Source organism: Nipponia nippon, unplaced genomic scaffold, assembly GCF_047370975.1.
Source record: "Nipponia nippon isolate SJK-2023a ecotype South Korea unplaced genomic scaffold, ASM4737097v1 scaffold_14, whole genome shotgun sequence".
Lineage (NCBI taxonomy): Eukaryota > Metazoa > Chordata > Aves > Pelecaniformes > Threskiornithidae > Nipponia > Nipponia nippon.
Genome location: NW_028262330.1, coordinates 2,392,958 through 2,415,051, shown reverse-complemented (window position 1 = coordinate 2,415,051; position 22,094 = coordinate 2,392,958). Strand labels below are relative to the sequence as shown.

At 52.6% G+C, this 22,094-nt stretch overlaps 2 protein-coding genes across 3 annotated transcripts in view; one reads left to right on the top strand and one right to left on the bottom strand.

Annotated features, from left to right (window-relative positions):
- Window positions 1–7,139: 7,139 nt before the first annotated feature.
- OTOP3 (otopetrin 3) lies at window positions 7,140–12,815 on the top strand. Its single transcript, XM_009474128.1, has 6 exons — window positions 7,140–7,533; window positions 8,640–8,776; window positions 9,493–9,551; window positions 10,191–10,309; window positions 10,976–11,907; window positions 12,645–12,815. Exons 1-6 carry the CDS (start codon window positions 7,140–7,142, stop codon window positions 12,813–12,815), a joined length of 1,812 nt encoding a protein of 603 aa, XP_009472403.1.
- A 2,868-nt stretch (window positions 12,816–15,683) lies between these two features.
- The window catches only part of HID1 (HID1 domain containing), a 31,801-nt gene continuing 25,390 nt past the window's right edge, over window positions 15,684–22,094 (bottom strand). The window contains exons 16-20 of one of the 2 annotated variants that reach the window (XM_087751003.1): window positions 20,670–20,717; window positions 19,324–19,404; window positions 18,840–18,931; window positions 18,340–18,498; window positions 15,684–17,873 (exon numbers count right to left, since the gene is read on the bottom strand). In XM_087751003.1, coding sequence (XP_087607129.1) covers window positions 17,810–17,873; window positions 18,340–18,498; window positions 18,840–18,931; window positions 19,324–19,404; window positions 20,670–20,717 — 444 coding nt within the window. In that variant the 3' untranslated portion in view covers window positions 15,684–17,809. The remainder of the gene's footprint in view (window positions 17,874–18,339; window positions 18,499–18,839; window positions 18,932–19,323; window positions 19,405–20,669; window positions 20,718–22,094) is intronic. The other variant, XM_087751004.1, reaches the window with a different exon arrangement.

Sequence of the window (22,094 nt, the reverse complement as noted above, 5' to 3'; positions counted from 1 at the left end):
CATCAGGGTTTATTGTTCCAATAAAGAACACTGCAAAGGTGGCAGAAGTCATCGAGCCTTTTCCTATTGACCTGTATGCCTCCGGCAAAGAAACAAAAAAAATATGGAAATCACGATACTTGAAATCAAGTGATGCGATTTTCCACCCGACGGCCCCGACTGCCAGCCCGGGCTCATGCGTGTCGAACCACCTTTCCCCTCCAACCCTAGATCACCAAACCAGAAGGGACCGGTGCCTCTGGCCGGCGTGACGCCAGCCGGCCTCTCCGCAGCCTTTTCCTGAGGCGGGCAGAAGACGGGGTAACCCTGATTTCCCGCGCCCCGAGGGCCGCGCTGACCCAGCGCCCCTGGGGGGGTCAGTCCTTCCCGTCCCGCACCCGGGAGCGGCGAGGCAGCCTCTCCCAGCCCCACAGACCTGGCAAAGGCATGGCTCTATTTTTCCCATTGATCTGGTAAAGATACAATCTCTCCCTATAAACTTTACCTTTCATAGAACAAAAGCTTTATTAATTGTAACTGCAGGAGCCGCAGATTAAGTCAGAAAAGAGACGTAAACGGTGCACAGGCGTCAGTCTTACGTACACCCCTACATGTTGTTTTAGCCCAAGCTGCTGAGCTCGCACAGGGGCACAACACGCTTTTAATCACCTGCTCTCTTCCTAGGGGCACACCGGGTGTTCCTCCTACGCACGCTTGCTGGTCCTGGTCCCAGGTTCCCAGGGCTGGGCGTACTGGGCCAGGCAGGGCAGAGTTTGAACTGCTCTTTTGTTCTGGACAGAGACCCTAGGGGCACTCCTGGGGCCAAATAAACTCAGGATGGGTGCAAGGAGAACCCCACGACAGCCCAAGCAGCACTGATACAGGCAATAATCCCAAATCAGCCTCTCCGGGGTGCTGGGTCGTCAGGAACCACAACATCCAGCCACAAGCCATCGCTTTGGGATAAACCAAAACACCACAAGCTCTGCAAGGACACCTTGAGGCTTCTCCAGGCTGCAAGTGCAGGGACAGCAGGGGTTTCCAGCCAAGCGCTGCCTTCTTCTGCCCTCCAGCCACATATCCGCACCTTGGGAGAGGCAGCAGATAGGGAAACAGCCATCAGTGAACCTATCTGTATACCCAAGAAGGGGGATAGAGGGCAAGTGAGCACCCACAAGTCCAAAAAGAAAAAAAAAAGAAAAAAAAAAAACCAACCAAAACCCAAACCCTGAGAAAACCCCACTGCAAACGTGGGCGCGGCTGCGTGCTCGAGGATTGCCTACCAGAGGGTATCAGCTCGTGGTCAGTCAATGTGCAAAGGGACGATCTCCAAGGCTGATGGCGGTCAGCCAGACGTCCCTAGGCAGCTCCTCGGTGCAGCCAGCGTCCCAGGCTCGTCACCCAAACCCGGGTGCAGCCCTGGAGCAGGCGCTGCCACATCCTCATTGCATGGATCCATGCCCTTCCCTGGGACTCCGCGCTGCCAGGCGACGCGGCCAGCTGATGCTGGCTGCTCCATCAGCACCCTTCACCATGGGCCCGGGACGCACCTCCTCGCAGCCCAGTTAGGGGGACGTCTCTCCCTGATGGAGAGTTTTATGGATGGGGAGAAGACCCCAACTGCAGAGCACCTGAGTAACGTGAGGGGGTCCCACTTGGTCCTTTGCACACACATCCTCGTGACAGGTCCCTGCAGAAAAGCACTGCTGTTAGGTCCATCTTCTACAGCTGGAAGGAGGGAAACTGAGGCACGGGAGTTGAATCATAGAATCCCAGAATCCCAGGTTGGAAGGGACCTCAAGGATCATCTGGTCCAACCTTTCTAGGCAAGAGCACAGTCTAGACGAGATGGCCCAGCACCCCGTCCAGCTGAGTCTTAAACGCGTCCAGCGTAGCGGAGTCAGTCCCTTCCCTGGGGAGATTATTCCAATGGTTGGCTGTTCTCATTGTGAAAAATTTTCCTCTCGTGTCCAATCGGAATCTCCCTGGGAGTAACTTGTACCCCTTACCCCTTGTCCTCGCCATGGGACTCCTTGTAAAAAGGGAGTCTCCATCTTCTTTGTCGCTACCCTTTAAGTACTGGTAGACGGGCAAACAGAAAGCCTGTATCAGAGCAGGGAACGAGGCTGGGCCCCGAGGCCACCGGCAGCGTGCTGCCGGCCGCTCCTGCCATTGCATCCGTTATGGAGAGACCAGATCCGCATTAGGGGATGGGGACAACAATGTGCCTCGGGGTGACTGTTTAAATAGCAGCCGTTGCAAAGGAACGTCTACAGGAAAGCAAAGGGCTGTCCTGGGGCTCTCACATCTTGCCAGGGGCTTCCAGTCTTGCTGGCTTTGGTATAGAAGCCACTTTGGCCTGCCAGGGAGCAGAGGACCTGCTGTGCTGCAGGGGTTTGGTGGGAACACTGAACCCCACTGATAAAAACCACTCATCGAGGGATGCTGGATCTGCAGATCCAGTCCCAGGACTTCAGCCACTTCACGAGTGCTGAAAAGGTCCTGATCCAGACGCTGGCCTGAGGCCAGCAAGGGAGAGCAGCGAGAAGGGGAAGAGCCGAAGAGTGGGAGAGCAGAAGTCACTGCTCAGAAAAAAGCAGGGAAGTCCATAGCCAAGGCCAGAACTGAGTCATCATCCCACCGCTACCAGGGTTTCGCACGCCCTCCTCTGCTTCTTAATCATCTGTTATTTGAGGGCGAGTTTTGTTTTATTAGGGGGGGAAAAAAAAGCATTTTATCTGGGTGATTTGCTCTGACGTGTGTCAGGGACAGGGGAGGAATCAAAGTTAATTATTACCTGTCAATGCAGCAGCTGGAAAGCAGATGCAGCGAGGAGGTCGCAAGGCTGGAGATGAGGAACGGGTCTGCAGCACAGGCGAGGCGCAGCCCGTGAGCGGGACTGGCTCCGGGGCGCGCTGGGAGCCCGGGCGGGAGCTGGCGGTGGAGGAGGCAATTCCCAGCAACCAAGGCAGTGGTCCTTCCCGGGAAGGAGCATCTCAACACCGGCAGGAGGTCGAAGCAACCTGCAGCAAGGGCCAGCAGGGAAAACGCAGAGCCGTGCTTCACGCATGGAGCCGGCAGGGAGCCCACCTGCTCCCGCAGCGAGGGGATGGAGCTGGGGTGGTGCAGCACGGCTCAGCCTCCTCCACGTTTTAAACTAAAAGAGGGGAGATTCAGACTAGATATAAGGAAGAATTTTTTCCCAATGAGGGTGGTGAAACACTGGCAGGGGTTGCCCAGAGAGGTGGGAGATGCCCCATCCCTGGAAACATTCAAGGCCAGGCTGGATGGGGCTCTGAGCACCCTGATCTGGTTGAAGCTGTCCCTGCCCATGGCAGGGGGATGGACTGGGTGGCCTGGAAAGGTCCCTTCCATCCCAAAGCATTCTGTGGTTCTGTGTCGATGGGCTGCTCTTTGCAGTCGCCCCCAAAGGGCGCTCGCTCGCCGGCCCCACGGGAGACACCGCCGGTGCGGTTATCAGCAGGGGAGGAAGGGTGTGGGCCGGCCGGGGAGGCACAAGGCGCGCGGCGTTCCTCGGGCAGCCTTTGGGCAAACACGGCGGCTGGGCACGGGCTTCCTTCCTCCCCAGGTCCTGTTTACAGATCCGCTTGGCCCAGCCTGGGTGTTATTGCTGCTAAGTGCAGAGATAACACCATTAAAAAGTACGCTGCTGATAGCAGAGGGGCAAACATCAATCCTAACGTTTAGCAGCTTTCTCCCAGCCTCTGAGTAAAGGCAGCTTCACCAGGGCAGAGCAGGGCAGTGATTTACAGGATCGATCCAATTAGTTCGACTCATCCTCTCCCTTCCTGCCCCTCTCCTGCACATTTGTTTACTTTGGTTAAACTTGTGTCAATACATTCAAGTTAAACAGCTTCTCTTCTTCACCATAAAGGCCAAATGAGGAGGATTAAGAAATCTCCCAGGGCTTTACAACTCCTCTGGGTTCAACCTCAGCTCCAAAGCCAGGAGAGGGCAAGTCAGGCTAGGAAGGATGCCTCAGCTTTCCAGCCCAGATGCACAGTCCCATTGGCACACTGGGGCACAGCAGGCCCCAGCATTTTATTTCAGGCCCATCTTTAAAGGAAAAACCTCCAGTTTCACTCCAACTTATTTACCCCAGGATAGATTCAGGCTCCTGGCCTCCATTTCCCAGTTCTGCAGTCACCCCAGTTTAGGACCACATGCACTGAAAAACAGCCAGGTTTGGTAGCCTTGCGTGTAAATCGTTGGCTTTGTTCAACAAAAAGGCCACCAAATAGCTGTGGGGAGATCCCAGTTCCCTGCTAAGCTCTAGAACGGGGTCCGGAGAAGAGCCAGGAACCCAAAGCAGAGCCCGACTGCGCTCAGGGGATCCCAGAGCAACAATGCAAGGAGCAAGGCCACGGTCCTCCGAGCAGGCTGGAGACGCTGATGCTTTGGGGGAAGGCGGAACAGATCTAGCCATTGCTAGTCATGAAAACCAGCCCAGATCAGAGCGTCCGGGCTCCACCACAGCAGCGCAAGGTTTTGGTCAGACATTAAGCGTGACCATTTTGCTGGCAGACATTAAACGCAACGGCTGCGCCGGCACACACGGGGTGTTCTCGCCCGGAAGCAATGGGCCCCTTTCACTCTTGTTTTCCGTCCCTTTCATCCCACCCCCATGCGTGATAACCTGCACTCCCTCACCCACTCCTACCCCTAATCAGCTTCTTGGGGAGTGTTTCATGGCTCTGAACTCCCAGCTCACATGTTTGCCAGCTGCAAGAGCCCCAGGGCTTGGGGGTTCATCCCGGGACACACAGACAGCTCCTCTCCTTCCATGGAGAGGTCCATCCTCTCCTGACGGACCCTCTTGGCTCACGAGCTCAGCCAGGAACGCCAAATCCCCACTGCCAGCCACAAAACCAGGGGGTTCGGCTCACCACAGAGAGACAGAAATCAGTTTGCTCTGCATCAGGAAAGGGAACGGGGACAGCACAGCTGGGACCTGAGCATCCCCGACCCCGCGTGGCTGAGCCCGTGGCGCTTGCACGCGAGGGGCCGGCTCCGAAGTCGGCGTTAACAGCACACAGCTATCACCCCCCAAAGCAGCAACCTGTCTGCCAGAAGTACATCAAATTGGCATAGTCCCTGCACCTAGGCTGGGCTGCGAGCTTTGCCTTTTGCGTCAGTTTGGGGATCTGTGCCCTGGATAAAGGCACAAAGTAATGGCATGGCTGAGGAAAAATAAAAAGTCTTAGGATCTACCTAAAAACAACGGAGTGGGGAACTCGGGTGGATTTTGGCAAAAGCAGTGTGGCTAAACACTCCCAGCACAAGCCTGTGCCAGGAGATTAGCTCTATACTCGCCTGAGCCATTGCACAAATTAGTCACTGTGGCTTGTGGTTTTACCAGTTGGCACGTCCTGTGCCAAGGCCGCCGAGATGGGGCAACCCAGCAGGTGCATAAAGGAGCTGATCCCCATTGGCTGCCCTCGGCAGAGCCGGGAGCTCCTCACCGAGTAATTAGTGTAATGACAATAATAGACCCAAAGTACACAAGGTGGGAAAAAAAAAAAAAAGAAATCAATAGGCTGGGAGCAGAGGCTGCATTCGGCAGGGAGCAGTCCTGACGGCTTCTGCCTGCACCTCGGTCCCTCGGAAAGACTCGCACGCATCCTGGCGGCACTGCAGCAGCGGCTTTCACATCAGCTGCGAGCGAGGCGGCACCGGGAGCTGCTGCGGCTCACGGGCGGCTGCGGGGAGGTAAGGGCTGGGGCTTGGCTGCTCTCCGCAGCCCCCAGCTACGGGGTCGAGCGGTCGGGTCCCTGGCAGCAGCTGCTGCGTGCAGCCTTGTCCAGGCACTTGGGTACCTCCTGATGCAGCCTGGATGCATTCCCATCTGATCCTTCTGATTTTATGGCCTCTCCCCTCCTTCCCCTGACCCCGAAGCAGAGGAGTTATGGCCCTCGGAGAGGGGAGGGCATTTGCTCCTGCGCTACTAAGCTAGGAGAGTTTTGGAGCCAAAAGGGGAAGAGTTTAGGATCAATCTCCGCTAACAGAAGCGCAGCGAATCCCCAGAGACCAAAGGGAGAGCGAGCGCCTCGGCGCACGTGCACAGCGGGAGGGAAGCACTGAAAGTTCACCCCCTTCTCTGACAGCTTCTCCCCCAAAGCCCCAGGACAAGCCCGTAGATCCCCCCACCCTCACACACATCTCGGGGGTCTGCTTTCGCTCCAGCCACCCCCCACCGCAGCCAGGGTCACTCCCTGGAGTGAAAGCCCCTTTCCATAGAATCTATAGAGAGGCTGATCTTGCCCGAGTGCTGCACGGGAGCAAGGAGGTTTCTGTCCCACGGGCAATACGGTCCTGCCGAGATTCTTCCAAAAGCCAGACAGAAAAGCTCCCAGGCTCTGGATTTCGATCCGGGCCAATCCCTCAAACCCCTCTGCGTCAGCGCGCTCAGAGCTCTGTGCTTTTTCCTCCGTGCGACAAGTAGAAAAAGACAAGCAGGTACTCACTTTGTGCCAGTCTCAGCCCGCCTGGGTGGGAGGGTGGATCTTTTCCCAGCAGCTTGGATCAAAACCTACAGACCCTCTCTTTTTATTCTCTCCAGCTCTGCCACAATTTGTGCAACCCTAGGAGGAGCGTGGTGTAACTCTCACAGCCCAAAAACAGGAGGAAGAGGTTGGACCCATCAACCAAAATCAAACAGCTCTGAATTTTAGAGCAGGTCTGAGCGTGCTCTGCGTTTCCACCTAATCCTCACGGCAACAAAGGGAACGGAGGAAACCTGAATCCAGGGCTGCACACAGAGGCGTGAAAGGTGAGGATGGGAACTGCTTGGGCACCTCTGGTCCCAACAACAGCCCCAAGTACCGGCAGGGCAGGGCAGAGACATCAAATACCCATTTTAATGCAAGCGCCTCTGGCCACCTTTTGGCAGAAGGGCCTTTTCCCAGTGCCCTGCGATGACTCTGCCCACCAGGAAATTTTTAATGCCTAACCTGGGCTAAACACTAATCTCTTTTCCCCCTCATCCAGCTTCTGGAGAGGGAAGGGCAGCTGCAAAGCAAGGAAGGGAGGGCACCACACACGTGGCTTTCACAGCAGAGCACCCCACCTCTCATCTCGGTGCGTCCCCCACCCTCCGTCTTACTTAAAACCTCCCCTTTGTTCAACGCAGCAGATGAGCCATGTCGGGCAACGAAGCCTCAAGGCAAAAGCCCTGCCACCACTGCAAGAGGAGGTCAGCCTCAGCCCCACCAGAAGACACCTCCGCGATCCACTATGAGAAGTTCTGGCTGTACCGTCACTGCTCTTCCGTGCAACAGAGGGACAGGCAAGCTCAGAAAGCTGGCCAGCTCTTCTCAGGGCTACTGGCCATGAACGTGGTGTTTCTGGGCAGCGCCTTCATCAGCAGCATGATTTTCAACCACGTGGCCATCACGCTGGCAGACGTCTGGATCCTGCTCTCCATCCTCAAGGTCTTGTGCCTGTGCTGGATCATCTACTACCTGCTGGGCACCAGTCGGCAGCCGCATGCAGTGGTCTATCGGGATTCCCACGCTGGGCCCATCTGGATTCGGGGTACGTTCTGCTTTTAGTGATCATCTCATGCCTTTCCCCTTCTTCCCAGTGCTTGATAGAGAAAAAAACAAAATTATTCCCCCGCTATTAAAGAGCTAGAAGCCACAGGAGATGTAGTCAGGGCACTGGGAATCTCCCAGTACCCTGCCCGCCTGTGGTGCAAGGCTGGGGGAAGACAGGGGCACAGTGGATGATGGAGAGGAACCAGAGCAGCCAGGAAAGCCTTGAACTTGGCTTCCCTTCAGCCTCCAGTCCACCCTTGCTCCGTGGTTCCTTCCCAAAGCACAACCCGGGCATTGCCCACCCGCAGCCCAGAAACTGAGCACGGTGGGAGAGACATGGGAAAGGTTTTAGGCGCGGCCACTTTGCCAGGTGAGAGGAGAGCCACCACGTCTACCCTCCGAGGGCGTCAGCGGCCCCGTGCCACCCTCGTCCTTGTTTAACATCACAGCAGTCCTGTTGCCAGGGGAAGATTCCTGGCCAGTGACTCACATCCCAGCGACACCCAGGCTTTCCTGGGAAATCTGCCTTCAGTAGTTGCCGTGCTTTGTGAAATGACCCGTCTCCGGGCAGCCCCCTGCCTCTGGATTATGGAGTTTCTAATTAGCACGCTGTCCTGTTAACGAAGCACAGAGAATTAAAGGGAAGAAACCTGTGAGGTACCCGAGTACCTAAAGCTGCAGAGATACGTCAAAGGCGAAAGGGTTAAAGGGTCCCAGGCTCTGCAGACTGGTGCTGCCCAAAGCCTCGGCAGACCTGTGGTCATCTCGGGTTCTCTCTGCGGGGCAGAAACCATCACCCACCATTAGCTTACCTCTGTTGCTCCAGATTGCACAGAAAAGGCCAAAACCCCTGTTCCCACCTTGTATCCAAGCACAAGAAAATAGCTTGCGTTGTCTTAATGCCTTAAACCAGCCAAAGCACGCAAAGAGGTTCAGCAATCGGGCTCCCCTCTGCCCCTTCTCTCAAAATCATGGGACTTCCAAAGGCGAAGGCCTCCAGCTCCACTCAAATCCAAGAAGCACGGGGTCTCCGGTCCCCGGCCCAGCTCAGGTGCCCCACAGACACATCGCTGTTTATTTACTGGTGCTTTTGCTGTTTGCCAGGGTCAGTGCTGCTGTTCGGCAGTTTCAGCATCCTCCTGAACGCGTTTCAGATCGGCTACAGCGCGATTCTCATCCAGTGCAAATCCAGGGTGGAAATTGTGTTCCCCAGCATTGACATCCTTTTTATTTGCACCCAGGTACTGCCTTTTACCCTTCTGGAACCTCGCTTGTTCTTTCTGTCCCGTTCCTGGGAGTCCAAGGGGTGGGGGGAAGCGGGTTCCCACGAGCATTACAGGCATTAAGACAGCACCCACCACTTCAAACACCACCCATCCACGCTCCTCATGTGCCAGACTGAGAGACAATGCAGTAAGATTTGGAAAGAAATCACTCTAGCCATACCTGACATACTGTAGGATCCAGAAGAGTTTGTTTTGAAGCATTAAAGTAGGAAGAGGAGAGGAAATTCCAGATTTTGCTAGCGATGTGTTTGCACCAGCCGGAGTCCCAGCCTCTCTAATTTGCTAACGCATCCCCCCAACGAAATCCTTTGCGTGCAATGGTACCTCACACCGTTCGCAGCCTGTTACTCTGATCCCAACCCCCTTCTTCCCAGACCCAAAGCCACATTTGAAAAGCAACCTAGCTCCCATCTCGGCAGCGAATGCCCACGTAGATACAAGACAGAGAAAAGCAGATCTCCTCGATCTGCGTTAGGCGCAGGCACGCACATGCCGCGGTCACCTAAGGATGCCAGCACACACCTCAACACCGAGATGCAGGAGCACACGTGCCCCCGCAGGTTTGCTCCCACTGGGACACGCGCCGTCTCGCCTGCCCGTCCCTTCCCGCCGCCTGCGCGGCAGGCTGCCAGCCTCACCCTGCTCACGGCAGTGTTGTTATCGATTTGCAGGCTTTTTTTCTGTGGCGTCACTCCAAGGACTGCATTCAAGTCCAGCACAACTTCACCAGGTACAAAAAGGGGGAAAAACCTGCCCTCGACTTCTCTAAAGGAACTCTTCCTTTCTGTCTGCTTACGATCTCCCTTATTCCTGCTACAGCTCTCTTCACCTGATTTTGCGCAGGCTCTCTCTATTCTGCACCGCACAAGAGCCAAGCTATGACTTGACCAGACCCATCCTCCTTCTGTTGACCTGGGCTCACCTCCCTTCGGTTCTCACTTGGGCCTCGGACTGCCGCAAAGCTTGTTGCTTCCTCCTAACCCCAAACACCTTCCCGCTACACGGCTCAGGGACCGATTCATTGACTGGAGGATGAGGTGGGGCGGCCTCCCCATTCCTATCACTGGGAGACATCTCAGCCTTCCCTCCCTTGACAGCACGCAAACCTGGGCCGGTTTCACCAGCGAGCCCGGCGTTGCCTGCCCTGCTCCTTTGCAAATGCCCAAACAGGAACGCGCTCAGCCGTATTTGTGTGCGCCAAGTCAGGCGCCAATGCCCCTGCGCAGAGCGGGCACAAACGCACCGTGGCTGCGTACATCCATGCATCGGTAGGCAAGAAGCAAAGGGCTTCTTGCAGGCAGACACACAGGCAGGTTGTAGGCAATCTCCGCAGGCAACATACCATCGAAGTGCCTTTCTCCTCCCCCAGGTGTGGGCTGATGCTGACCATCGCCACTAACCTCCTCCTCTGGCTCTTGGCCGTGACCAACGACACCATTCACTTGGAGGTTGAGTCTCAGCTGCGGGAGGTGGAGCAGCGATTTGAAGGCAAGGCTCCTTTTTCACATCCCTGTTCATGCTGGGCTGACACAGATGATTTCTAGGGAGACAACAATTCTCGATCTCGGTATCACAACCGGTTCCCCCAAATGCTGCGACTTCCCTGTTATTGGAGGCTGTCTCGAGGAGATGGGCTGCACGGGGAGGACATCTTCACGTGGAGCGCGAGGTCTCGATATGAAACTGGGAACTGAGGGCTAGGAAAGGAAAAGCCCACCATCAATTAACATTTTTGCTCACATTTACCTGTCAACTGCAAGCAAAAGATTGCCAGAGTAGAAGAGATTCACATAATGGTCGTGTTTTACTTTCTGAGGATATTGGGGGGGAAAAAAAAAAGAGGGGGACACACACACTAATATTCCAGGGGTGAGATAGAGCAGGGTTCGCTGTGAGGGAAGGGGCATCTCTCTCATCCAGCACCTATGGTGTTGGCCAGAAGCACTACCTATTTGGGAAAAGACGTTTGCTAAACCCCGTTATTCTGAATCCTCACAGCCTCGAGGACCAACTGGTGATCGCTTAACTTCCCACTGATCACTGTTTCCAAGATAGAGACGGATGTTGTGCCTGCACACAAGGAGCTCCCAAAGATAGCCGTGAAATCCAGGCCATCGCCCTCTTAATTGTTGCTCTCCTCTTCTCACGTTCCAGGCAACGAGACTACCTTGTGCAGATGCCCAAACACAACCATCTGCAAAGTCTTCCAGAAGGGCTACATCTTGGTCTACCCCTTCAACACCGAGTACTGCCTCGTCTGCTGCTCTGTGCTGTACGTCATGTGGAAGAACGTGGGGAGACGCATCAGCCACCACCTCGTCCCTCACGTCAAGCCCAAGTTCAAGCTCCAGGGGGTGGTCTTTGGGCCACTGCTGGGCACCGCGACGGTAGTCATCGGGATCTGCGTCTTCATGATGTACCAGATCCAGGCCACCGGCTCAGCCCCCAACCGCCAGGTCTTCATAATGTATTATTCCTACTACATCGTGCTCCTGCCCCTGATGAGCGTGGGCGCAGTGATTGGGACAATCATCCACGCCTTGGAAAAAAGGGAGCTGGACACGCTGAAGAACCCGACCCGCAGCCTGGACGTGATCCTGTTGATGGGGGCAGCCCTTGGCCAAATCGGCATGTCCTACTTCTCCATTGTTGCCATTGTGGCCACTGACCCCAGGGACCTGTTGAACAGTCTCATCCTGTCCTATTCTGTCCTCCTCATCTTTCAGACCATCACCCAAAATGTCTTCATCATTGATGGGCTTCACCGGCAGCCCTTTGTAGCAGCAACTGAGGCCAGACACCCAGGCCACGCTGGGCAGCGTGCGGTGGCTTCGGAGCTACCTGGTGAAGAGGAAACCACGACAAGCAGCAAACAGGAGCAGACACAGATCTTTCCCAGCAAAGAAGAAGAAATGAAAGAGGAGCAGAATCGTGAAGCCTACGACCAGAGACGAGTGAGCATGCTGGAGCTGGGACAGGAGATCCGGAAAGCTTCGCTGTCCTATCTCCATAGCTACTCCCACCTGAGTTGGAAGAGAAGAGCATTAAGAGAGATCTCGTTCTTCTTGGTTTTGTGCAACATCATAGTAAGTATTGCTCTCTCTGCTGGGTCACAGCTCTGCTGAGCCATGATGACCTGCGATACAGCCGTGTTCTTCTTGTCTTTCTCTTGGGCCACTATTCCAGACAAGAAACCTTTGCCCACCAAGTTTCAATCCACTGGCGAGGCAAGTCAAGGCTGCTTTTTCTGTTAATACCCCACTCCCATAATTATAAGGTCTTTTAACCTGAGTTAAATACGGCTAGGTTTCCTGGGTGCGGGAAGGAGACAGCTAATAAATCCTTACGTGCCAAAAATTTTAGCCTCCGAAAGAGTTATCAAAGTCATTAAGGGTGTTTCATGAAATAGGTGGAGAAACATGAGGCACCAGCAGCGAGTCTTTGTAAACATGAGTCTCCAGGATTGAAATCCACCCAATAAAGTACACTGTGCTCTGGGATCTTGGATCAAGGCGGATCTTCGCTGCAGCCTTAATCCAGTGAAAACTAATTGGCTGAGGAAGCAGTGAAATTCTGTAAAGATGAAGTGGCTGGGGCAGAATGAGGCCATCATTGGGTTTCCAGGAATTCGACAGGATTTGGCTGATAGCGAGGAGTCAGCAGCGTAACTATGGGATTTTCCTTCTCTTCCCTGGCAGGGAGACTCCTCTGATGCCCTTGAAATATTCCTACCACCACTTGAGCCAGTGCTGAGATTAGAGGGCAGGTAGGAGGGAGTTCGTCATCCTCTGACTTCTGCTCTTTTTTCCTTACACTTCTTTAGCTGTGGGTCATGCCCACGTTTGGGGCTCACCCTGTCTTCGAGAACGGACTGGAAAAGTCATTTTACGGCTACTCCACCTGGTTTGCGATCGTGAACTTCGGCCTCCCGCTGGGTGTGTTCTACCGAATGCACTCGGTCGGGGGGCTCCTGGAGGTCTACGTCACAGCCTGAACCGGGCAGACTCCCCACCCCAGACGCCGAGCAAAGATGCAGTAAGCAACGGACGTGCACGTGGAAGCTTTTAAGTTTTTCCCCTCCGGCTTCTGCTTTGGCTTCTCCTTGCACAACATCTCCGTGAGTTTCAGAAGAAAAGGAGGTTGGTTTATATTATCATTTTTTCCTCCACAGAGAACAGACTCAAAGCCCATAAACAAACTGTCGTACCGCTCTAAGGAAGGATGTACGCTGGTGCGTTTCAGTAGCCTGCCAGCGGATGCTGTATGGCAGGAGTGGGACTTTACCAGCTTTGACATCTTCCAGATAAAAGAACGCAAGAGCAGCCTTCAACAAAAGCAACCAGAGATTGACCAATGCTCCCCAGAACTTCAAAAACCCACAGTCAGGGACCACCAGCCCCACCACTGCCCCCCGCCCTGCAGCACAGGAGAGGCCCATCGGTACCAGCCACGCCAGAAGCACGCGCAGCCACGGTCATTCCGACACGAACCAAACGTACACTTTTTTAGGTGTGATTTTCAAAAAGATGCTGGTAGCTGCTTTAAGGGTCAGAACAGGGAGTATTTTTGTTTGTTCCTGGTTGTGACATCTGGCACACCACCTTGGGCGCCCCGCAGGACCCAGCCCCACCGAAGGGCCAAGCTCTCGCTGCCACGCGCAGTCCTGAAGAGCAGGACAGGCCTTGAGGCTTGCACCGCTTCAGTGCCTTTTCCCATTACCGAAAACAGAAGCTAGAGCATTACCTTGCCTTACTGAAAACAAACACTATTTCTCCTACAGACACTCGCACAGCCTCAAGCGAGAAGCGCTAGAGAAGCACTACAGCTGAGCTTGAGCTTCACTTAGCGCTACGCGTGCACGATGTTATTTATCGCCAGCGTGTACTAGCAGAGGTCCCACCCTTACACACAGAGGTAGCTCAAGGAAGAGCTGCTGCCAAATCTACTCCGAACCCCTCCCGACCCCAGCCCTTCGATCCTCACTGCTGCTTTGCACATCCACAAACGTTTTGCACGGTGCACGAGGGAAGGTCGCGCAGCGTGGCGCCTGCTCAAAGACCCCTTGGCGCTTGTTCCGCAGGAGACGCTTGCTTTGAAAGCACACGGGAGAGCAAGGGGGCTTGCGACTCTGGGCCCCAAACGCAGAGCCTGACGAATGGAAATAAAGAGAGATTGAATTTTCACGTGTGTGTTGTGAAATCTCTGGGTCTGCTCTGCACCCACCAAAGACCAGACTCAAAGTTAGCTGCCACTGACTTACACCGCTCCTGCGTTCAGAGGTCATAGGAGATTTAAGGGCAGGCTTTCTTATACAATCCATCTTTTGCTATCGAAACCTTTCATGACTCTTAACCAAGGCCAAAGTAGCATGGTACAAAAGGCATCTACGTTATTGCTTCTGTTCCTCTATAAATCAATCGCAGAAGCAGCGTGGGTTTAGGATCAGAGCTTATTTGTGGGGTTTTTTTGTGATCCCTAGAAAAGCGAACTCCCCCAAGACAGTAAGAGCGATGAGAGCCAGGCACTCCTGACCACGCACATCCCGCTCTCCTGCGGATTCAGCATTCAGGCCACGACAGCACCTTTCTCGGTAACTGTGAGAGCGATTGCTTGAACATGAACTTTGCCCAATAAGTGTTTCTACTTAGGCCTGTGTCAACAGAAATATGTCATGAGAAATAACAGCTGGATAAATTAGGCTCCAATAAAGTTAATTATTATTCTCATGTCCCAGTTTATACCAAGGGATCTACAGGAGATACATGCCAAGGTCTGGCCCTTTCCAGTGATGAACATGATCTCAAATCTTCTTCCTAGTTTTTGACAGCCTGGAGACAAGCAATGATGAACTTCACGGGCAAACCCATGACCTGGGTTTTATCTGCAGTGTCATAGATAAAACACTGTTTAAGTTACTGAGCAGGTGACTTTGGAGGTCCCCCATCGAGACGTAAATAGTAAGTCCCACAGGTACTAGGTATGGGCTGAAAGAGAAGTCGGCTTGCGATTTCTTGCTGGAAAGCAAATGGACTGCCCGAATGCGGGATTAGCACGAACAGGGAGGAAGCCCACCAGCTCCAACCCTCACCCACAGCCACTACAACTCAGATAAGCAGTCTCTGTGTCCTTTCCCAACACCACCCAGTTCTATCATTGTAGATGAAGGTCAGAAATCCCACAACGGGCACCACTAAAAGCATTCTTCCAGGCCAAAGAGAAACGCAGGGTCCAAGGTTTCAGCCCTTTCGCTTAGGAGGGTTCTGTCTCTGGGCTGATTTGTGTCTGCCGCCAGGAGGGGTAAAACCATGAACACAGTTTGCACACAATTAAAACTGCCTTCAGCTCCTTCACAAGACTGCCAGCAGGGCCGGGCACAGTAATCAAAGCCTTGTGAGAAGTGAGCTAGCCCTGACTCCTGAACCCGACACAGCCATGCCGTGCCAGCGGCCCACCTGCTCCTTTGTCATTTGCCGCCTGCTCCACCATCTTTTGTCATCTGCCATCCCTGAACGACTTCCAGGGCTCTCCCAGGGCCAGGGCGCCTGTTTTATGGGTCCCAGCTGCACAAAGGTTTTCGTACACGGTTCACAAAGTCAGGAGACTTGATCCTGTTTAGTCTAGTTCCTTTTCTGTACCCTTGGAGGCAGTTACCTTGGATGACGTCTCATGCTGTAAACACAGAAATGGACAAAACCACACAGTTCAGGCTCGTTTTCCAGAGTTCAACCTTCATTTCTGATTACAAAAAAAAAATCCACACGCTGCAGGGGAAGCCAGCACATGGTCTCCTAGTAGCACAAATCACCTCAGCTAAGATAAACAAGATTATAAACCTCTCTGGGGAAAAAAATAAGCAGCCAACTGCATGTTTCAGATAATCTTTATCTTTCTCTCTGTAAGTAAGCAAATAGTTTACAGTGCAAGTTGATTTCCACAGAACAAGGATCAGACTCCAAACACCAAGAAACAAACAAAAAGGTTCCCAGAGGAACTCACAAAGAAACAAAGCAGAAAAGAGGACGGAAGAGATCATGAGAACCAGCAGATCCATGGGAGGGAAGAGGCAAGCGCGTGGGACACAGGATGCCCCGCTCCAGCTGTGAGGTGCCAGTGCCATACAATCAGGGGCTGGCCCCACCAAACCGCATTCTTATATACGAGAGATCCCAAGTAAAACAGAGACGTCACCCTGTTTACATCTGAACAGAGATGGGGTCAGGATGGGAGTAGTGCTAGACGGCAAAGTGGGTTGGAGATGGGGGCGGAGGGGGGATAACCTCTCTCTATTTCACATATTTCTTATCCTTCAGAAAACCATTCAGGCTTTATTTCAGCTTTCTACTGGCCTGGGACTCCAGCCCACTTTCAGTACTCAAAGGAGGAAGCCGCCTGACTGCAAGCCAGCAGGGGCCAGCAGCGCACCAGAGCAGCGCTCGCTAGGAGAGGATGGTGGTGTTGCCACCGCTCCAGCCTCACAACTCAGGCAAGGGTTACAAGACACAGAAGCGTGTGCCATACCCGTTCCCTTACTTTAACGTGAGACCAGTTTCCGCGGAGTGACCGCACTGGTTCTAAGCTGTGGCAAACAGCTCACGGCCACTCATCCTCCCAAGAGCCTGAATACCAGAGCACCAAGGACTGAGCTTTGGTGGAGAGGGAAAGGTCTCGGTTCATGGCAGGACCCCTCGCACTTCACTGTCTAAAGACCATGCAGGTTTAAGACAGCGGCCCCTCCCAGCAGAGCATAAAATTTGACTCAAACCCCAGGATGTCCCCACCTACCAATGCGCAACCCCATGCAGCAGAACCAGGCCAGCAACAGCAGGTCTCCCACCAGCTCTAATTCTGGCTTCCCAGACTTCGCATGCTTGGGACCCAACACATTCAGGATCTGATAACTTGGTCACTAGCAAAATGCCCTGAAGAACTGAACTTTGCCTCAGCACTCTCCACTCCCTAGTGACATGGAGATGCTTTCCCTCCAACTTCCAGATTCCTCCTACAACTTCCCTGAGTGCCTCCCTCAACCCCCTGCCTTAGACAGTAGTGTGCAAAACACCCTTCCACTCCCTGCACTGCATCAGCCTGGCAGGCAAAGATGGAAGGATATGGTTCCTTTCAAACCCAGGTGACACTGTCCTTTCAGTCAACAGGAGAAGACTAGAAGAGTTTAGCAGTCACGTCTCTTCCCCTTGCTCTCACTGAGCCAGTCCCTTCCTCCCTGTGTGCTCACGTGGATTAAGCAGGGCTTTCCAAAGTGACACACTCCATTGCAACAGCCCGCCGCGAAGGACAGGCTGCTGGGCCTGGAAGCCAAGGAAAAAACTTCTCACACCACACCAAAGCACTGGCTACTACAAAACTTCTTAAGCAGCTTTCCAGGAAAGGAGTAGAGAGATTCAGAACCGAGACACGAAGTTTTCCTTCAGCAACTTCTCCTTTGATTTGGATGGGAAAGATTTCCCTACCAATATGCAACTGAGACACCAGGGAGACGCCTGCAGCCAGAAGGGGTGGCCCTGGAAACCTTACGGAGCCACGTGAAAGCGACTGCAGTTTCCAAACCCCATCTCCTGCAGGAATAGCAGCTTCTCCCTTGCACCCAGTTTACAGCTAGTCGTCTTCAATTAAATGCTGACTCTGACCAGGGCAAGGACAGGGTCAGATTGGTTTCCAAACCACATCCAGGAGCAAAAGAGTAACAGAAGAGCTAAGAACGGTCTGATTTCTAGTGCAACCACAACGATGGACAATCCCTTAGACATCTTTCACTCAAGGTTCATGGTGAAGGGTGAGGGAAGAGAAGTGAGCTGGGGGAAGGGATGTCCAAGCAGGTCCCAATTAAAGCTTTAAATGACGGGGAGGTAAATGAAGTGATTGTCCTTTTGGTCTCTCAGCTGGATGTGAAACGCAGGAATAGCTGTGACGAAGCAGCACACAGCAGTCCTTAGATCCAGTGTATTTCTCTTCGTAGAGGTAAGTGCTCTCTTAGACCCGTTGAATTTCAAACAGCTTCACATCTGTATCATACCAGATAGGGGGATCCACATTCCTGAAAGAGAAAGACAAGAGCCACTTTACTCTCTGCGGCCGGGTACATGGAATTCAAATCTCACAGCCAACGCTACAGGAGCTGGCTACACAGAACGCCTCCAGCTTTGCCAAACAGGAAATCACTGGTTGAGACAATGGGCCTTAACGGGATGACGATATCTGCAACATCAGACAAAGCCAGAGCTTGGCATGAGATCTCTGCACCATCCCCTCTAAGCAGCAGCAGGGAACACAAAAACTGACAGTTCCCAAACAAGCAGCACTCCCAGAACAACTCCCTTCACGTCACCTGCTCAAACAAAGTTTTGGAGCTGCTGATTCACCCTAGTCCCTTCCAAGGAAACAACCTCTTTCTGTCCTGTAAATATGAGACAGCCCAGAGCTGGCCAAATGCACGCAATTCTCTCTACAGGCCCCCCAAAAGTTTGGAAGAGACCAAGCTATACTGCACCCAGCTGGTTTACCTCAAATAAATAACTCCCCACATATAGGTCCGGAACCACATGGCAGTGCCCGAGTTCGCCTGGTACTTGCGAATGAGGATGGGGTGAGGGACAGGCAGCAGCCCCACCAGTGTGCCATGCTGCAAGAACTTGAGGATCTCCGATTCATCAGTGAGACCCCTGCAAAGAGAGAGATCAGGAGCATCCTTAGCATGTCCCCTAGATACCCCCAAAACTGCTGCAGCACAAAGCATCAGTCTAAACAAACACAGAGCCAGCAACCGTGGCCACCAAGAACACACACTCCCTCCACTGGAGGGGAAAAAAGAAAAAAAAGGTTGAGAAGGGAACAGACAAACAAGAAGCCTGGCAAGCAAAATAACATCTCCTCTGCTGAGACCGTGATGCTTTCAATTATACTTTTCAAGGTTTCCCTTAGAGGCCCTCCAAATTCAAACTCTGCCAGCCTCACAGAGCTCTTCACACACTGCACAGCCCTTTCTCTCCAAAAATGTACTTACTTGTCAATGCAGATCTTCTCCACCTGAGGGACCAGCACCTGTAAGAGCCGCATGATTGTCTGCAGAGGAAGCTTTGACTTCCAAGACATCACCTGTAAGTAGGAAAGCCCGCAGGGAGATCAGTGCACTGCATTAGTAGTTTTTCTACGGTTATCTCCACTATCTCTACAACAAATGAGGTTTACAAAAATCACGAAGGTGGTGGATGAATTGAGCGCACAACAGCAATACAATAAATCCTGGAGCATGGGAATTATGAGCCACTCAATGAAACTAGCAGGGCATCGGTTTAAAACAGGTAAAACAAAATACTTCTTCACAGATGGCAGTAAACTTCTGGAGCTTTGACCACAAGCCAAAAACATTCCCCGTGAGGAAATCCTCCTCTGGGGAAGTCTCTGCTGGCGGGGGAAGGGGATGTGTGTAGCATTTCTGCCACAACTCTTTTCCTCATTATTTAGTTCCTCTGTCCAGATTCCCTTACCCAGTCAGGAGTTGGGATCCACTGTCCACTGGAGGATGCACTAGAGAGACGCCTTCGATCCCGTCGGGGATGTGATGCCTCCTATCAATAATTATTATTTAAAAAAAATAAAAACAAAGAACAGACAAACAAAAGCAAATCACACTTAAGAGCAAGAAATACAATCCATTTCCTGCTCACTTTCCCCCAGCTTTTCCAGAGCACTGCTGGGAGAGACAGTTCAGCCCATCCCTAGAACAGATCAAACCCACCAGACCTTCATTCACCGAAACCATGCGCTTTGACCCAGCGAGTGGCAATATTTCATGAGGTTAAGGTGTAGGACCCTGCAGCAAGGTCACAACTCCAGTCGCCACTGCTGACACTCTGTTGGAACAACCCACAGCGGGAGAGTTAAAACGAGACTGACGAAAGACTGTTCAGGCATGCTTTTCTTTTAGCACAGAGATTAAACAGCTAAAGGCCACAGCCTTTCAGACCTCTGTCTACTGCGTATCTCTGGGATTTCTGGTGTCCATCCTGGAATATCTTAAAGAGCATTTTTCCAAGGGTGGGCTCTCAGCCACTCCTACCTAACAACCCCTGCCCTTTAAGGAACGACACACTGATACCCCAAACACGAACACCATCACTAGTCACTGCTCAGAAAGCTCTGGTCAAAAGTTCAGGATCCAATTCTCTCTTGTTATTCTTCTTGCCATCACTCTGTTCTCATTTCTCTTATACAGAAGGCATTACCAACACCCTGGCTTTCCATATTCGTGGTGGGAAGGAAGGAAATAACCCTTTAAAATCACTCAATCTCTGCACAAGGTAAAAATGGAGAGGCTTTTTCCTTTTGCAGTGCACCCTGACCATTCATTACTACAGCCTAGAGCTGACTTTTCTATGAAACAAATGGGAACAGCACTTCCTTCCGACAGCCGTCCTGCCCCTCCACACGCACGGAGTCATTCACACATCACCTTTGCAACCAGAAACAGCAGGCTTGGGGCAGAGCCGTGCTGCAATCCACTGGAAGCTGACAGTGCTGTACCAGTCCTTTTCTGACTGGGGAACAGCTCAAGCCAGCCGCTGGACAAGGATGTAATGACCCATGATTATGTTTCATGGGCTGCTGGAAGAAGAAAACCTTTCTTCTGCAAGTTCTCAGCCAAGATCTCACTTAATGACAACATAATTAATTGTGTGCTTAAGACGTCTTGCTGACCGTAGGCCTCCGTCTGGTACCAGGGAGGCCAGGAAGGGTAAGTAAAACTGGTCCTGGGATATTCAGGAATTCTGTTCATTCCAGTTTATTCAAAGCCTAAGCAGCAATATTATTTTGCAACGTTTGCAGCTACAACCTTATCGTTCAGCCTGTTCAGCTTCAGTGCCGTGTCCTCATCAAGCTTCTAAAAATAAAATTCATAAAAACATAAAAAACTGATTTCTTTCAGATGACCCCACCCTCTTCCTCTTTCCTCCTCGCTCTCCCACAGCCCTTGCCCCCTCGCAGCTGCCATCCAAATGCTGGCAGCCAGCTGACATATTTAGGAGAGGCAAGATGGAATTACACTGAAATATGAACACTGTTGAACATTTCACGAGACACTTTTGAAACGGTTATGACTGATAAGGGGAGAACATTACAACAGGTAAAGGAAGGAAATTAAATCAGTCATAAGGGTGGGTATCCTAAAATTTATCCAGAACCTCTTATTAATTTATCTTAACTCAGCAGGTTGGAACCAGGTTGGAGCACAGAAAGAAGACAATGTTCAGACAGTCTGAAAGACCACAATCCCTGGAGACAGGTGTGTACTACCTGAAACACCACGCGATAGCAGCGATGATTCTCCCCCACAGCGTATCCCACACCCACTGCTTTACTGCCCTTCACCTCCTGTCTGCTTTTTGGTCCCCACCCCACAAACACTCAGACATGCAAATAGCGTTGCTGGAGCCAGGTGGGGCAGCTAATGGGCAAATGTCTGTCGGAGCCCAAAGGCCCACGTGTGCACACATGCAAGCAGAAAAGCAGAGAGGATCAGGATGTAAGGGTAGAATACAGGAGTCTTCAGCCTGCTCCGCTAGATTGCAATGCATTTGCAAACATCCCCCATTTGCACCCCGATTATGCAGTACTGTCTCAACCAAAAGCATGTCGAGAGCAAAACAGGCTGAAAGATTTGTGTAGCACCACCACAGTCCGTAGCAGCCCATAATAAAATGCATCATCCCATCCCAACTCATTGCCTCCTGCCCAGTTTGCTCCACACCTGGTGAGACCTGGTGTGTCAATTTGGCCACTCCAGAGAAAACTAAGAGAAGAAAAGCTGGGAAAGTTAGGCCTTTCACCATGGGGCAGCCATGCCTCCGTCTGCAAATAGATGCCATGTTCTCACTGCAATGCAATGGCTCAGTGGACAGCGAACGCTCAGGCAGAGCGTGAGGCAGCACTAGGTGTGTAACTGTGGGTTTGCTGGAGGAGAGGACGTGCAAGACAAGCCCCGTAATACACTTCCTACAAGACAGCCTAGAAGTTTTTGATATTGGACAGGAAAGGACACGGGCTGAGGAGTTAACAGAGAGCAATAAAAGACTACGGCTCCTCTGAATTTGGAAGATAGCTGTTTTATAGCTCTTGATGGGGAAAACTAGCAAGTGCCACAAGGCTGACATTGCCACCAGAGCCTAGGAGGCCAGCGCAGCCTTGATTTACAGACTGCAAAGCCTCTGCCTCATCTGCATGGCCAAGCAGCCGCCACTCTGACGGCAGCATCTCAGCC